Below are 18,532 nucleotides of genomic sequence, written 5' to 3' on the forward strand. Positions count from 1 at the left end.
TACACTAGTCCAGTTAAATCAGAGCTAATATTTTGACTGTGAACAGCATAGGTATTTGAAAAGATTTAATAATGCTAAGAACAGCCATCTACATATGTATGATCCAACAGGATTAAATGCACCTTCATTTTTGAGTTCTACTAATCTTGGAACAACGAAGTGTTTTATTATTTTGATTTAGGTTTTTGGTCACATATTATGACCCAGTTTCATTGTAAGGAAACTACTAATGAGAAAAGATCTAAATGTCAGAAGCATACATTATATGTACTTTTCAATGTTAATGGAGACGAAATAATGATTTCTCCAATGTGCATCAAATTCAGTAAATGGGTCCTAGAACTAGTCATACGCGAGAGTGGAATATATTTTTAGATAATTTAAAAATCCGAAAGTTGGGCGGAAATCACTACTTAGCAGTCCGAAAAAGCTAAAATAATGTGTTTGAAAAGGGATTAGAGATGTCTCTACCGCTACATGGGGAGCGGCGGGGTTATACTCCGATTTCATCCATTTTCACACTGTGGGTAGGAGTACTTATATTATTTGTGTTGGGTGAGTTTGGTTCTTGTGGCTTTAGTAGCTTAGGAAATATGTACACTAAACTTATTAGAGGGCGGGACCACGCCCACTTTTTCGAAATTTTTTTCCATAGATGCCTCTTGCTACGGCAATCCCCTGTGCCAAAGTATAGTTTTATATCTTGGTTGAGTGCTTAGTTATGGCACTTTATAAGTTTTCGGTTAATGGCGATTTTTATGCGTGGCAGTAGTCCGTTACGCCCATCTACGAACTCGTCATTTTTTTTTACCAAGAAACCCGGATACCAAGATTCATCAAATTTTCTCATCGCCCTGATCATTTATATATATAGTATATAACTCTATATCTATATCGCTTAGTTTTAGGTGATACATACAACCGTTAGATGAACAAAATTATTATACTCTGCAGCAACTGGTTGCAAGAGTAAAAAACAAACTTTGAAAAAAAGCAGCTTTGGGCACAAGAAAACATCAACCGTGATTGGAGGAATGTATGTAATATTTATAGATTAGTCAGATTTATTATTTTTCAACCTCTTGAGACATATTTGGACAAGAAAAGGACAAACATTTATTCAAAGGAATGCTATGCACTCCTAAAAGATGCATGTTTATGGATGTTCTACTCCTGGATTGAGAGGTGGTTCACAGAAAACGCCGTTAGAATGATAAAATTGCTTGAATGATTGGATACTGCAAGAAGAAACTTATTTGAAACTTGGGAGCGTCCTCTATGTTGAATGGAAACAAAAAAACCATACTCTTACTTTAAATTGGCCATCACAGTCACCAGACGCCCACCGATATAGAATGTTTGGGGCTTATTAAAAGCCAAAATATCCAGAAAACCTTTAATGTCAACAAAAGATATCATTTGATTACTTCAACTTACCTCGAGGTCGCTTCCTGTAGATTATGAGGAAAATTTGATTGCAAGTGTCTATCAAAGATTTCAGGCTATAATAGACAGCGCGGGAGATTGAAGCAGGTATTGAATAAACACTTAGACAAAAGCTATGTGGCTTCAGCCCTGGTAAATTAGCACTAGGGGTAATTGAAAATGTCATGAAGAGAGTGGAAGAAGCGCAAAGAACATTCAACAAACCAGACGAGTGTTTTTACTCGCTACCCTGGACGTACGGACTGCCTTGAACAGCGTTCAGTGGAAAAATATGTTAGAAGTATTAAAATAACACTTTAAAACAGCTACATATCTCAGCTTAATACCTGAAAGACAGAAGCAGGTGAAGTTAAAACCTCTAATTGACCACAACACACTCACGCCAGGAGCTGCGCAGTGATCAATCTTTGGATAAGAACTCTGGATTACAAGCTACGATGGTACATTAAGTTTCGTAATGCCCGACGATACATACCCAGAATGTTAAGCCTGTCTTTCGCTGCGGTAACTGAAAATGAGCCCAGGAAGTTAAACCAACTGATGTTGCCGACCCGCGAGGCCTTAATCATGCCACCGAAAAAATTGAGCTACGAGTAGTATTGCTAACAAAGAAACACATTCCGTTTATAATGATAAATGAGGACAAGGACTCTAAGAAGATAAAACGTTGTCAACTACTTACATCCAGGTAAGATTAGACTCCAAGCTTACCCACATAAGTACAAGTCCAACAATATGCGGAAAAAGTAGGCGTTCAAAATAACTTTCCAACTCAACAGGAGAAACGGAAGCTTTTAATATCGCCCACACTGAATGTCTTATATTACGTAATAGAGTTATGGGCACACTCATTGAAGAAAATTAACTGGCGTAAATCCTTAGAAAAATCGCACAGCAGCTGCAAGGGTAGTTTCGGCATAATTGCGGACGAAGCTGTATCGATAATAAACGGAAGCATGTCTCACGACTTACTTGCATTTGAAAGAAACAAAATGTCCTAATTGAAGAAAGAAGGAACAAATGTATCCAACACAAAAGAGGAAATAAAGAACCGTTCCCACAAGAGTCGGGTCTACGTAACCGGAACGGACGCGGATTTTTATCCAGCAAGGACTGTCAACTCGGCAGCATTCCTCCAAATTACTTAATGGACGTTTTTTGCTGCTACAATAAAAACAACAGGAAATGCAAGGTACGTTCCGAAGTAAGCAGGAATTAAAAAAATGTTTTTTTTAGCAAAATCAATTTATTTTATTCAAAATAGTCTCCTTCTGGTTCAATACAGCTTTTTGCACGGTCCAAAAGCATGTCGAATGAGTGTTTTAGCTCGTTGGCCGGTATAGCCGCCAGTATGCCGGTGCAAACCTTGGGCAAATGCATTTTTCCGAAAAGGAAGAAGTCGCACGGTGTCATATCATATCAGGTGAATACGGAGAGTGGTTAATGGTTAAAATGTGATTTTTGGTCAAATAACCACTTTAACGATGTCCTTTGAATGTTGGATTCTGATCAATTTTTGGTCGTCAGTCAATTTGTGCGGAACAAACCGTGCACACACCTTTCGTAAGCCCAAATGTTCAGTCAAAATGCGATAAATCGATGTTTTGGAGATGTTCAATTCCATTTTCATGAATTTCAATGATGATTTTGGCTGATTTTTGATGAATTCACGCACAGTTTCGATGGAATTTCCGGTGATCACGGATTTTGATTGGCCCACATGTTGATCGTCATTTATGTCCTCATGATCACTTTGGATACCTTGAAACTACTCGTGCACTCTGCTACGGGATAGGAAATCATCGCCATAAACTTGTTTCATCAATTGAAACGCTTCGGTAAAAGTGTGAACAATTTTATAACAAAATTTAATGTTGGCTCTTTGTTCGAAGCTCATTTTCGCACCGATAACACAAACATACTGACACTTAAAACGCAATAACTTCACTTTCAATCTATGAAATGTCATGAAATTCTCATCTATCTAACCTCCAAGATCGCCAAAACCCATTGCCTAAAGCTTTAATACATTCCTGCTATCAAACACGACTAAAAAGAAGAGATATGCCTGCGTAGCAACGTATCACCAAAACATCTCAATCAATTGCTTCAGCTTGTTTAGTTTTTAAATAGATTTCAGATTTTATAACTTCCTGTTAGGCTTTTAAATCAAAAAGCAGATCCATTAAATAAAAAAATATTGAAAAAAGATAATGCTGACTTTTTTCAAAAAGAGTACCGTAAATGGGTCTCTTCGGCTATGCTTGATCGTGCGAATTCCGATCTCACATTCATGGAGAGCATTATAACCGCCAATGAGACGAGACAAGAGTGTATGAGTTTGATATGCAAACAAGTCAACAATCATCGGAATGGAGGGAAAAAACGAGCCGAAATCAAAAAAAAAAAAAAAAAAAAAAACACGCCAAAGCCGTATAAAAATCAAGGCGATATTCATTGCTTTTTTCGACATTCGTTTTCTTGTGCATCATAAATTTGTTCTGAAGGAATATACGGTTAAGAAGTTCTATTTGGCCGTATTGAGGTGTTTGCGTGAGAACATCCGTCGAAAACGTAAGAACAATTCATGATTTTTACACGATAATAATGCAGCATCGGATCGAGCCACGATTGTGACCGAATTTACAGTCAAAGACGCTATGAATTCCATTTATCAACCACCGTATTCACCAGATTTGGCTCTGTGTGAGTTTTTGTGGTTCCCCAAACACAAATTGCCGCTCCGCGGAACCCGTTTTCAGTCGATCGAAGAGATAAAACAAAATTCGCTAAAGGAACTGAGGGCGATCCCAAAAAGTGCTTATGAAAAGTGTTTCGAGAACTGGAAACATCGTTGGCATAAGTATATTACATCTGATGGGGATTACAACAAAAAGGCGTCAAAATAAATATTGATGAATAATTAATTATTTTGCGTTTTTTTGGAATTTCCTGGTACTTTTTTGTCACAAATAAACAGCCTATAAATCAAATTAGAATTACTTAATATGCCCTGTTTAGGGTATGAAAGTCGACAACTTCTTAAGGTTGATAGTGCTTTCACGCTCTTGACCTTTTGTCCTGTTGCGTCTGTCTCTTTATTAGCATGTCAAAAAATAACAACAACAATAAAATTGATTTAATTTACATATATTATTTAAATATACATAATTCGCTGACCTAGGATAGGTTCGCCCACGCTCCGTGCTCTTAAGTGTACAAAGTAAAGATATTTGATTTTTATTAATTTTCTTTATTGCAAGAACATTAATTTAAGGAGTTTTGTATAATTCTCATTAGGCATTTATATATATATCGTATGTATGTATATATGTATATAGTGTATATTGGTTAAACCATAAGAACGAAAACGTGCATTTGGATGCGACCGCTAAGTGTTGTTGTTGCTACTTTTGTGTGGGAGGCCATTGCAGAAGTGTGGCGTTTTGTTTTAGTTGATGTTGTTGTCATTAGTTTGTTTGTTTTAAAGGACTTTCATTGCAATGCAGAGTTGCTTAAGTGTGTTGTTGTGCGCGAGAGGGACAAGTAGTCAAATGTGTTGGTGAAGGGGTGTGTGTGGCACATTTATATACACATATTTGTTACTTTTTAGTAATGCAGGTGTGTAGTTTTTATTTTTTTGTTGTTGTCTTTTAATTTTTTCGTACATTTTTTGCTTTGGTGCTTGCACTGCAATGAAAGCCCTCACCAGCCCATTTGAAGAGAATATTAACAAAGCAAAAGCAACACCTGTGCAAGTGGCATGATTTATGCTTTTGTTATTGTTTATTTTTAATGTGCAATAAATGCGTAGGTAAAAACTAAAATTTACAAAAACAACAAATTCGAAAGTCGATCTCTTTATAAATTTTTTTTTATTAAATATAGTCTTTTAGTTTGCTTCGCGCATCTAGCATACTGATTTTACTAACTTTCTAAACTCCACCAAAGACACTATCTACACATGTGTATATAAGTAAGTGTATATTTGTATGTTTTGTGCTATTTCTTAATTTTTTCGTTTATATTTTTTCCTTTTTGCATAAAATTTTAGTTTTATCTGCTATGACAATTGCGCTAACTTAACATTTGGGTAACTTGGTATGGTTTCAGTGATTCAAAAATCGTCGGCCTAATCGTTTGCATTTGTGGTTCGTCAATGTCAATTGGTATATCTGTGTTGTTGATGTCGCACGGTGCTTAGTACAGCTCCTTTTGGCCACTGGCAGGCGACTTGTGTGTTTGCTGTTGTTGTTGCGCGTCCACGCTGCGCTTACCCAAGCGTGGGCCGAACCATAGGCCTGAAGTAGCGCTGGGGCCGGTGGCCTTGTTCAGTGCCTGCTGCAGCGCCATAATGTGCGCCCACTTTCTCAGCTCCGCATCGGTGCGGCCCACCCGTGGAAAGGGTATCAGGCTGGCGCGCTTCATTTCGCTTTTTGGATATTCTACTGTTAATATAATGAAAAGACAAAAAATAAAAAAAATAAAAGTAACAAATCAATTAAATTTTTGCATAAAAGCACAAAGCGATAGGCTCATTACCATGCGCTTTGTGTCAACTTACCTTCGTAGTCCTCCAAGGAGGCGGGATACATGATGCCTTCGCCGAGCGCTGAGATGTCAGCTTCATGCAAATTATTCACCAGATTCGGATCGCTGCGGCCGACGCGCGGAAAAGCTATCAGCCCCGAGGGTCCGCCGGCCGTGCGCCGGTTTTTTTGCTCCAGCTCTGTAATGCATAACATTTCGTATATGTTTACCACTGTTCACATTGTTGTCGTATTTAAATGTTAGATAAATAATTTGCAAAATTAGTAAGTGTACAAGGATTCTCGCAGTCGTGCTTGCGTATTGGAAGATAAATAAATAAACAAATAACTTTCAAATGATAGCTCTGTGCATGTGTGTGTGTATTCCAATACGGTTCTTGTTTTTACATGGCAAACGTCTTGTCGTCAACGGTGTGCGTTGCTGTAGTAATCAGCGTAGAGGGAATATTTAAAACATTGCCATAAACATCAGCGTACCTAAAGTCATTTGTGAACCGCAGCTGCTGAGCTGACAATACTTTATTTGAGCCTTTTTGAGAAAGGAGGGTTCTAATGTACAACAGTTGTAGACTATAAGTAAGTAACTAAAATACGGAATAATCCACGTTTTAGCGTATCTGAGAAGCGTTTTTGTTGATAGCTTTGTATTAAATTAGAAGAGCTTGACTTTGACGACAATATTCCACCTTCGCCAATTTTAGGGAGAACTGGTTCCTTAGTAAATTTTGTAAACATCAACATTTTTTCATCAAAATTCTGCTCGTTTGTCGGAACCGTCGGTATCGGATCACTATAGGCTATAGCTGCCATATAAACGAGATAAGTATAATTCTAAACCATTTCAGCAGTTTAACAGTAATGCAGTCGGTTTTTGCTGATTTTAAAGAAAATCAGCGACTTTGTATTTAAGAGGATAATCAGTGAGAGTTTCGAGTACGCGACACTTTACGACTCGCATCTTTGAGTTATTTAATTAAAATATTTAAGAATAACTTTTACTGTTTAAGCCGAATATAGTAAACGCGATGAGATCTTGAAAGAAAACAGTCTATAAGGCTTGCGTTGGCGAAAGAACTTTTGATAATAATGTCAAATAAGGTAAATGTCTATAAAAAATCATTCAGCTAATGTTTTCGTAAATACATCAGTGCTATGAGTATTTTTTCTATTGATTACCGATTTAACGAACTTCATGTCGCCTAGAAGTCAATGATTGAAGAGATACCGTTTTGCAAGACTTAAGTAAAGTTTTTTAATTAACCTATCTTATATTTTTATTTAACCTTTTCACATTTTGATTCAAAGCTTTGGCGATATTTTAATGGCGATTCTGTTATTCGATATTAAGACAAATACATCAAATCAAAAATCATCAAAAACGGCCAAGTTATCTTACGAGTGGTTAACAAACTCGACTTTACTAAGGTTTTTATACAAAAAAACTACTTTCGGTCTATCCTTATTGCACTGATACCTACTAAGGTCTTTCCTAATTCAGGTCCAGATGAAAAATAATGAGATTGAGTAAATATTTCTACAGTGTGTTGTGAAAATAAGAAGGCAATTTTGCACCAAATTTCATGAAAAGTTTGGGTATAAGATGAAATACGACTTTTGTAACCAAGAATCAAACAGTGGGATTGGTGTCCGTCAAAAAACTAGAGATAGAGTCCAAAAAAATTTCGAGTTAGAGAATTTTATATGAAATTTGATTTCTATTGCAAATTCAAGAGTTCGAGTTATGGAGGTTCAACTATATACATATATATGTATATACAAGGTCTGTCGCAAAAGAAACAGAACTTTTTAAATATAACTGTTTCTGGTGGCGCCAACTATTGGTGGGTATATGAAATGAAAAAGTTTGATCTCTTCTTAAACACTCATTTGAAATGCTAATTGACCGGGATAAACGCTGTATCGAAGCACAAGGAAACTTCTTTGAATAAAAAAATATAACTTTTGAAAAATATTAATTTTTTGTTGTATTTTTAACAGCCCTGTTTCTTATGCGACAGACCTTGTATATATATAACTTATACACTGACCGACGTATTCTATAAAGGTTTTTTAGAAAAATTAAAATCGTTATACATATGTAGTATATTCGAGTTGGGGGTGTTATTGAACCAATTTTATCTATTTTTGTCAATATTGCATACTACATGCTACTAATATGACACATATTAATACAATGTTCCCTGAGGTTCATTAAAGTATCACCACCAGTCATATATAGTAAAGTCACACGGATGTTATATGTTTGTTTTAAGGGGGCTAGGTCAAATTTTCGCCCCATTTTTTCCATTTTAGGCACAATTTTATCAGTTAAACACGGTCTCTCATTATACCCTGAACGGGGTATATGTATTAAGTTTGTCACGAAGTTTGTAACACCCAAAAGTTGGCACAGGGTATTTTCTAAGATAATAATGTAATCTCCGACGAAATTGTTCAGATCGGTTAACTATAGCATATAGCTGCCATACAAACTGAATGATCTGAATCAAATGCTTGGATGGGAAACTTCCCCATTTAACGATACATCTTCTCGAAATTTGGTATACATAAGTTATTGTTTATAAAAGTAATGTAATATCGAAAGAAATTATTCAGATCGGTTAACTATAGCATATAGCTTCCATACAAACTGGACACATAGTTATTAAAAGAAATGCACCTGTGAAGGGTATGTTAGCTTCGGTACAGCCGAAGTTAACGTTTTTTCTTGTTTTAATTGACATAACTCACATGTGAGCCGATATATGCTGTATATAGAGACCTGGGACTTCGAAAATCGTAGTGTTAGGTATATGGGGGCTAAGGGAAGTATGAACATGATTCAACCCATTGTTTACACACCGACATACCATCGTCAGTAAAAGATTAACCCCGAATATCAATTATATATCTCACACATTGGCTGATATTTGCGTTGAATAGTCAACTATAGGTACTGGCCTCCCAATATTCGATACTTAGGGGCTTGAACAGTCTCTGCTTGATCTGAATAACTTTTGATCATACGGTGGAATACTCTAAAGGGATTTTTCGTGCACAGTTTTTTCCCGTTATATTAATTTATTTTTGATTTTTATACCGGAAAGTGAAATAATCAATTGAAATTAAAAATTGTATTATATGGGAAGTAGGGCGTGGTTGCAGTCCGATTTCGCCCAGTTTTGCATAAGTGATCTTAAGATATGTGATTTAGCCTAAAAGTGGTCTGTGCCACGCTCATTGTTCGACATTTTCAAAATTGCTTACCCACAGGTGGCTTTTGCTACTGCGATCTCTTGTGCCAAATATCAGTTCTATATCTTATTTTAGTGCTTAGCTATGGCTCTTTATAGGTTTTTCTTTAATGGGCGCGGCCGTGGTCTGATTGCGCCCATCGACGAACTCCACCTTACTTTTTGCCATGAGATATCTTAATTTTTACGCAAGTTTTTTCAACCAAAAAGCGGAAGATTTCAACATTTGTGCCACCAATCGGCTTGAATTGTTGGTTCACTTTGTTCGTTTGCCTAGTCTCTAACGCTTGGAAGAAGGAATACAGCTATTATTTTTAACTAATTATAACCTGTATGCATATATATCAAGGGATCTCTCTCGATCTAAATCTGCTCAACGGCTGAAGCAGGAACTTGTGATAACTTTGAATGCTTTCACTAACTCATTTGTTTCGCTATTTCATTTATTTACATTTAATTAATTTTATATTTTCAAATGTGCTTTTGTGCTCGAAAGAAATGCTAAATTATTTGTAAACATTTATATTAACTTACCAAATAAACTCCGTTGCTCGGATTCTAAAATCAATAGACAACAACAAAAAACGCTTATAAGTGTGCTAATACAGATAATTAATTTGTCTAAGCAAAGTGAAAATAGCAACAAACAGCTGATTAATATATGCTTCTACGATTAAGTTTTATGTGTGTTGTTGTATATGGGCAGAGCGGGTGGGCGTGTGAAATGATGCCAAGAACCCCGCAGCTGACGCATTTGCTGCAATTTACCAAGCTTAACCTGATTGCTACGGGGATTCTATGCAAATTTAATGACCAACAATTCAGCACTAAATTTAAACAAATCACCAACACGTACACAATATGAAGAGCAACAACTACAGAAATGTAGGTGAAATGGACACAACTAATGTGGCTATTTGTAGTTGAGCCAGCAAAGTTGAAGATGCAGAGTGCAAACAGCAATGGCCTCACAGCTCGTCGCCATATTGACACGCCACAAGAAGGAAGTGCGCCGTTGTTGCTCATACGCACTGGTTCACGGACGGCGCGCGCGCTCTGCTGCGTGTATGGTTGTTTGTGGCTTAAGTAGCCTGCAGTGCGATTGATGTTTGCTAATACCATTTTGATACGCATTGCTTCATGATTCACGTAAAATTGTGGTAAATCTCTGTTTGGCTATTTTTGAATTGTTGCTGCACAAGTGACAATTGTCTTTAAAGATTTGTTTATCGTATCGTGTTTTAGGCAGAAGAACGAGTTTGTGGTGAGAAAGTGTAGAACACTTTACTTTATTTACTAATGTAAATTTTAAGCACGTTTATGGCGCTTTCCTTTGTGCAGGCTTTGTATTAAATTTGCGATTAATCAGCCACGTTGGCGGAAAATATAACTTTGAAGTTTTTAAGTGATTCAATTTAGTGAATTGCTTTAAGTAAACTGCAATCTTTATTGCTTACTCTTATTCCATTTGATTTTTAAAATGTGTAGGTTAATGGCTTCTATAATACAATGGAAGACGGGCTACCAAAATAATATGGAAATATTATTCTAACAGTGGCTAAATTATTTAGGTGTATAGCAATATAAAAGAATAATATTTCAAAAGGCGAGTTACAAATTTTCCTACTAAAATAAAATAAAATTCTCAATTTTGAAGTCCGAATTGCAATTAAGAAATAAATTTTCAATTTCAAATTTAGTTTTTAATCCTAAAATCGTCTAATTATTCGTCTGTCAGTATATATGCGAACTAGTCCCTCTTTTCTGGATATCTCGATCTGAAATTTTGCATACCTACTTTTCTCACCAATAAACTACTTATTTGTTGGAACGACCGATATTGAACCACTATAGCTATATAGTTTTCATACAAACTCAACGACCGGTAGAAAGTGATTATATGGAAAGGTTTCTAATTTGATTACTGTATTTATATATTATTTGGCACAAACTATTGGCTAAGGCAATGACGCAATTTTCGAAGAAATTTCGAGTTACTATAGCATATAGCTGCCTCAAAAACTGGCCGATCAAAACTCTTGTATGAAATCATTTAAATGAAGGGTATTACGGCTTCGAAAGTTCAGAAGTTAACTTTTTTTCTTGTTAGTTATAAACTTTCGATTAATATTCCTTTTTTATTTTTCTATCCGGTATTTAGAATTGAAATTCAATTAGGTTTTTCGGTATTATAAACTTTAAAATATTAGTTTAGGCACTATTTAATAATCAATTGTATTTTTAATACATTATCTGCAAACCTGCTAGAGAGTTCATATAGACAAAGGCCATTAACTTTTTTTTATAAAAGCAGTGATAGCTATAGCGGACTAGTCAAATTGCATTGACTGACACCTTATGCAAGAAACATATGTATGTATATCATGCGCCGATAAATATTATTAACACCAAAGTTAATAATATTTCTCTCTTTATGAGATTTTAGTTACGTGATATTTATATTGAAGCCGTTACATATACTTATTTAAAATATTTATTGTAAAACATTCATCTCTTAGTGGGTATGAACGTATCACGAAACCAGCCACAACTAGCCACATTTTACTTTCAGTAGAGCGGAAATGTTCAATTGTCTCATTTCGTAAAGAAATTATTCTGTGAAATATATGTACGTTTTTATCAAAACCATCCATTTGAAGAGAATATTTCACAATAAATTATTTGTTTTTTTTCATAAAAGATTTAAAATGAGAAGCCTAAATAACAATACATTTTATGGACAGCTATGGGGATTTAAAAGAACACCTGCAGTAATTGTGAAATATTAATAAGCAAATTTGTTTAGTTAATTAGTCAAATACTGATCGACGTAAATTCATTATAATCTAGATTATTTTGATGTTACGTTCTCAATGTAAAAGGTATGTAGAAACGGTTATTAATAAATGCTTATATTTTGTGAAAATGTTACAGTCCTAGTAGTCTTCACAAAACTGATATTTTAATACAAAGTTCTCTTAAGCAAACGGTTAATGGAAACCCTTTTATAGAACTCAAAGTTTTGGCCTACAATATATATTTTTTACGGCAGTAGGCTTACTTGGTTAATGTACAATAACAAATAGAATCACATTTAAAATACTTAAATTGGAAAACAACTATGATTTAGACACGGTTTACTTTGAAAATGAAGAGCTTGTTTATAAGTTTGCAAAAAAACAAAGAAGCTTGGGAAATAACGTGCACTCGAATATGTTATACTTTTTGAAAGTATTGTAAAACTAATTATTATTTAGAAGCGATTTAAAGGAAGCAAACTCATGGATATTATGATTTAAGGAATATAATGAGAGTCAACTAATTAGATATGAGAGAACTTCTGCTAGAGACACAGCGCGGCGATGAGTTTTGGATCTATGCCGAAAACAGGCAATCAATTGGTCGAATATCGTGGAAAAGGTAAGGTAAAAAATTTATCCTAAGTTAAAAGTGTTCTTCGATTATCAAAGTGTACTACGATTTTCTTTCGACCGGTCAAACTGTCAACAAGGAAAGAGGCCTTAATTATGGGCCGACAAATCTAGGTTTTTACCCCACGATAATGCACCGTCGCAAACTGCATTGATTCCTTGTAAGTTTTTTGCCAAATTTTCAACCAAAATCGTGCCGCAACCACCGTATACGCCTGATTTAGATTTTTGTGACTTCTGGCTATTCAGCAAACTCAAATGACCGCTCCGGGGAAACCGTTTGAGTATGTTAAAGACGTTAAACGTGAACCGCACATTGAAAGCTATTCCGGAAATTGAATTTAACTACTGTTTCGAATATTGGAAAAACGTTGATGCCAGTGTATATGGATTCAGGGAGATTACTTTGCGGGGGATGACATATGGAAAAATGTCTACTATTTTGTTGCTCATAATAGTATATCAGTTGCACCTTAATTTAATTTGTTCTTTCTTATTCTTTTCAATTGAAATTGTAAAATTAGCTGACCTATTCCCAAACTTATCTATGTATTAGCTATAAACTTTGTTTCTGACTCTTGCAGTTTATCCTTAAACTAAAAATATCCAGCTCTATTTTAAGTTTGAAATTTCCAGTAAATAAAAGAGTTACTGCTGTTAAGATATCGCATTAATACAAAAGAAGACATTGCATACATTTAGGGCGAGCAAGGGTTTGGCAAAAATTATAATTTCAATAATATTCAGTAAAAGTAAATATTATGCGCAAAAAATATGTTTCTAGTTTTTAAAAAGGTAAGCTTAAAAATATAGCTTGAGTTGATTAGAGATTTTCATATCAAAAGATAAGACCTTGCCTATATTAAGGTAGTGTGTAAAAAAGCCAAACTGGAAAAATATTGTTTCTACATTACTTATGAGCTGTTTTAAACTTAAAAATAAAAGTAAAACGTAACTGTAAAGATTATTAAAGCAAAAAAATAGTTTATTAAAAAGCTAAAAATTATACTTTGCATAAAAATAGTTATTTAAAAAGTGAATAATCATTCTTTTAATATGTTAATACTTTCAAAAATAAATCTTGAATACTATTCCTTAGATAACTAATATAACTGTAGGTTTAAAACTAAATGAATACTATTTTCAGATAGAATTAATTTAATGTTGTTTAATCCTTCTGTTTATGTAATTTTTCTTTCAGGAATCCAAATGAAGTCACTTTCGTCAAACTTGCATGCAGTCAAATGATATTATGCTTTCTTCACAATTTTGAACGAATATGCATTTTAATATAAAATTTCTTTAAAAATATGTCAACCGATGCACCAAGCGAAAATTGTTATTTTTTTTAATTATACCGTTATGTATATTATTGCACACACAGCTCACGATAGTTTGTGTTTTATTTTCTTTTCGGAATACATTGAAACTATGTATTTTTCGCACATTTAAGTCCTTTCGAATTTTCAAAATCGCAAAACTTTTGCGTCATTATCCGCGTAAAGTTCTTATCATTGGCACACTTGAAAGTCGAATTGCTTCTTCTACACTTACCAGCGTCGGAAAATCCAGCTAAGGCCACAACAACAACTGTCGAACAAATGATAACATCCAAACAGTAGAAAGACTTCATTTTGATAAATCCTTTGTGGCGTGACAAAACCCAACAGCGATGAAAATAATCAAGGAAATAACCTTGAAATCCGATTGTTGCAGTTTTTTAGTGAAAAAAAAAGAAAAACAAAAGCAAAAAGATCGAAATATTTAAAAATAACCGTTGCTGATTCGGCGACAAACAAATAATTTGTGCAACAAACAAGCGAGCGCTGCGACTTTGTGACGTTAACGTGTTTGGAAGTCTCAGCAAGGCACTGTTCTGCGTTGCTCGCCGCTGGAGAAGATGTGCAGGCGAGGGGTGGCCGAGCGACTGAAACTAGTCACAAATTGTCACAAATTCACACTTTCCGCTTGTTGCTTGCCTGTCTTTGGCGTACTTTGCCTTACCACGCTCACCGAAATTATGCTTGATAACTGTTAAAACGCATGTCCTTTTATACGGAAAAGACAAAAGCCATCGCCGTCAGGCTAATATCCAAGCGAAGCAGCAACGCGCCATGCTGTAGCAACATAGTCGCAAATACTTTTACCAAGTTGCATGTGTGTGTGTGTGTGTGTGTGGCAACAATGATACCAGCTACATGAGCGCTAGGGATGACAGCAACAAAACAACACAGGCACCAATACCAACACATAGCAACGACGACAGGATATGTCAACTTTTAGGCGCATTTGCGTGCAATACTCTTTATTTACATACACATATACATATATGCATGTATATATGTAAGTGAGTAACAGCACTAATACATTTTCAAACGAATTGTAACGAATTCTCGGTACTATCTACCGTTACTGTTGAAAATTCCGATTGTTACTGCACAGTTATTGTTGTGGGCGTCGCTAAATGCTTTGTGCCACATATTAGTGGTTGCACGTGTGCGTGTGTGTGTTGTGCTAACTCCGATTTTTAAGCCGCAGGAATGAAGCTGCATATTTGGACGTATAATTTTAGCAACATCAGTATTAAGCTATATACCCATATCTATATTAGTGTAAGCTGTCTCATGCCTCAAGCTTTGTCTTTGCCGCAATCAGCTGTTGGCTACCACAAAATGTGTAGCAACATCTGTAACAGGTGGTTGTATTCAGAAATGTCTAGCAACATGTTGCTAAAGTGGCTAATGCGGCTTTGTTTGATATTAGAAATGTTGCGCTGTAACTTAGCTTGTAGCGTTAGAACACATATGTAGACTACTTAAACGTTGACAGAAAGTATGTCTTATGTTTATATTTATATTTATAGTAGAAAAAATATTGAAACTGCTTGTAATTTCTTGTAAAATACATCCTTTTCATATGCTGCGCAAGGAATTTAAGATTTTTTCAACTAACTGTCGCTTGTAGGCTAGATTATGGTAGAGAGAGGTATACAATCCAGCCTGCAGGGGTGATTTATGATATCACAAAATAAGAAAATAAAAGAAGAAGACGAAGACAGGTAGGAACTGATGAAACAACGTAGAAAAACCTTCCTAAATAAGGTACGCATGTAAGAATTGAGACTACATAACCAATATTAGTAGTTTTCTTTGCTTCTGATTTACCCTTTGCTAGGAATTTCTCTAATACTAAAAGTATCACAGCGACAGTGTGAGTCAAATCATCAAAAATGAGATGGTAAATAATTAGATTTGTTTCAATGCAGCTCGAATTACATATAACACGGAAATCAAACCTGTTCATGTCTTACCTCATAAGCATGGTTAGCAGTTTCCTGAATTTGGTTGGTATGGAATATAGGCCATCTGATCAAAGTTTATCAAGATTAAAAAAAAAAAAAAAATTTCATGCCTTTTGATATAAAAAAATGAAATATAAAATATGCGCCTTTTGAGCCAATACACAATTCACAAGCGCTGTCGCTGGGATGATTTTCAGTGAATGACTTCTGATGACATCGATGGGTTCTCCGAAGCGAATTATTCAGTTTCGAAAAAAGTTATCAGAAGGGAATTCTGGCAAATACAGCAACTGAGCTGTGACTGTAGATTTATACTGTGACAAATGGCTACTCGGAAATTGTAAATAAAACGAAAAATATTTCATTATTCCTCAATATTTATTTTGTCGCCTTCAAAGTAATCCCCATCAGATGTAATATACTTATGCCAACGATTTTTCCAGTCATCGTAACACTATGCATAAGTACTTTTTGGGTTGACCTTTAGCTCCTTCAGCGAATTTTTTGTATCACTTCGATCGACTGAGAACGGGTTCTACGGAACGACAGTTTCAATTTGAGGAACACGAAAAAATTCACACGGAGCCAAATCTGGTGAATACGGTGGATGATCGATGGTATTCATTGCATTTATGGCTCTAAATTTGGTCACAACCGTGGCTCGATGCGATGGTGCATTATCATCGTGTAAAATTCATGAATTGTCCTTCCACAATTTCGGCCATTTTCTACGGATGTCCTCACGCAAACGCTTCAATACAGCCAAACTGAACTCCTTTGATCGTCTGTCTCTCCGGAACAAATTCATGATGCACCAAATCACGAATATCGAAATACAATGAGCTTAGTAAAATATATTTTTTTGAAATATCATTTACTATACCTGGCGAATTTAATTACAATTATCGTGATATAAAATCCACGCGTTTTCTGTCCACAAATCCTTGTTGATCATTTGATCCTGTGAAATGAAATAATGGTGAACTATATCACAGGAAAAGAAAACGATAAGCATCACCTTAAGCTTTGACAGGTTTTTACTTTTGTTTTTTTAGTTTTCGGCTCATGTTTGGAGCTTCGTTAGGTTGTTGGACAGTTTCGACGACAGATTCATAAAATCTCGTTTATCACTTGTAATAATGCATCTGATGAAATTAGGATGTTCAGCGATGTTGTCAAACAACTCTACTAAAAAAAAGATACAGGTCTTTTGGCAATAGGCTAACATTGACACGCTTCATACCAAAAACATTAACCAAAATGTGTTGAGTAGGTTCATAAGAAGATGTGATCTTCTGATTTCTCCCTTATGCCAAACCGATAATCTTCAATTACTTTTTCTTTAATTTGTTCAATATTATCGTAATTATCGTAATCAACGAGCTTGAGGCAAGTTGTCGATGACTTCAAGACCTCCATTGGATGCTGGTATTTTGCACAAATACTTATGTTTGTGATAAAGTTACTCTCCGGAATGCATTGGCTAATTTGCGTGTGAATGAATTGAATTAGATGGAGGTTGATAAAGAGGTGTGGAGATTGTAGTATCTTCTTCTAGCGAACATCAAGATACGAAACGGTTATGTCCTGCAGGAAATATCATTTGTTTTGCGCAAGATCGCAGTTTTCAGCTGATGTCTTTCTGATTATATTCTGATTATTATATGGTGAATATTTAGAGCATATCCAGCGATGTCTCTTCGTCTCGGTACTCAAATTTCATGGAAATCAGATCTAGCTGTTAGGCTAATAAATCTTTCCGCATGATTCACTGACTATAAGTATACATTAGTTTTCTATTTCTATTAACTACATACATTAAATCAATGAATTCCGTTTCCATTTCGGAAGATTTCTTAGATGTTATGTTGGAAAATAATTAACGGCACTTATAATTAGAGAGGCGAAGTTCGGAGGGAAGGTCAGCGGTGTAGTGGGCAGTTCTCCACCATATCTACTTCCAGTCTTACATACAGCTGCCATCAAAGAAGCAGTAAATCCACGTATTAGTGCTTATACCCTCCTGTCAGCGCTGTAGTACTGGAATTCAGCTCACTACTCTGCGATGTCGAGATACTTAGTAGTAAGTTTTGTAAGGGTGTTTTGTCATAGTGAAATCGTAGGAATGATGATAAGCTTGAAAGGAAGTCTCTCGACCCAGTATCTTACATCTTGGATAATGATGGAATCATCGTCCTGAAGGATGGAATCATGTGAAATAATTCACGCAAGTGAGAAAAGTTCTCTTATTCACTTATTCACTTGGGAGTGGCCAGACACAATTCTTTTACATATGACTCAAGCAGCTCACGACTTTCGGTCTTAGACCAAGCACCTTCTGGATAGCCATCCCTCCCCAGGGTTGTGCGCAGTGGTTGGGACCTACCACGTAAAAAACGCTCCCAATGAAAAGTATACAACAGCGTCGGACGAGAGACTATCTTTTGCCGACGACCTTGGCAAATGCATTAATGATTACTATTTAAGCCATGCACCAGGTCAATGCACCCTTAATTGGGAAAATTCCGCTGCCCCGCTGGTTGATGTCTT

General features: G+C 35.5%; 1 protein-coding gene across 4 annotated transcripts; it reads right to left on the bottom strand.

The window, feature by feature from the left end:
• Positions 1-4,683: 4,683 nt before the first annotated feature.
• Positions 4,684-14,724, bottom strand: LOC126751338 (cardio acceleratory peptide 2b). 4 transcript variants are annotated; one of them, XM_050461524.1, is made up of 5 exons: positions 14,676-14,724; positions 14,236-14,376; positions 9,785-9,808; positions 6,011-6,175; positions 4,684-5,894 (listed from the first exon to the last, which is right to left on the bottom strand). In XM_050461524.1, exons 2-5 carry the CDS (start codon positions 14,312-14,314, stop codon positions 5,647-5,649), a joined length of 516 nt encoding a protein of 171 aa, XP_050317481.1. In that variant the 5' UTR covers positions 14,315-14,376; positions 14,676-14,724; the 3' UTR covers positions 4,684-5,646. The 4 variants fall into 4 exon arrangements, with proteins under 4 accessions (XP_050317481.1, XP_050317482.1, XP_050317484.1 ...); XM_050461525.1 differs by having other exon boundaries at positions 14,686-14,703; XM_050461527.1 differs by lacking the exon at positions 14,676-14,724 and having other exon boundaries at positions 4,684-5,891; positions 14,236-14,669.
• Positions 14,725-18,532: the final 3,808 nt, after the last annotated feature.

This window comes from Bactrocera neohumeralis, chromosome 2 (assembly GCF_024586455.1).
Source record: "Bactrocera neohumeralis isolate Rockhampton chromosome 2, APGP_CSIRO_Bneo_wtdbg2-racon-allhic-juicebox.fasta_v2, whole genome shotgun sequence".
In the NCBI taxonomy this organism is placed as follows: domain Eukaryota; kingdom Metazoa; phylum Arthropoda; class Insecta; order Diptera; family Tephritidae; genus Bactrocera; species Bactrocera neohumeralis.

Bases quoted from the DNA above. Each gene is read 5' to 3' on its own strand.
- LOC126751338 (XM_050461524.1), bottom strand. From the start codon at position 14,314: ATGAAGTCTTTCTACTGTTTGGATGTTATCATTTGTTCGACAGTTGTT. The intron at 9,809-14,235 runs GTAAGTGTAGAA...TATTGATTTTAG, and splicing joins AGCTGGATTTTCCGACGCTG to AATCCGAGCAACGGAGTTTA. The intron at 6,176-9,784 runs GTAAGTTAATAT...TATGCATTACAG, and splicing joins CGAGCAACGGAGTTTATTTG to AGCTGGAGCAAAAAAACCGG.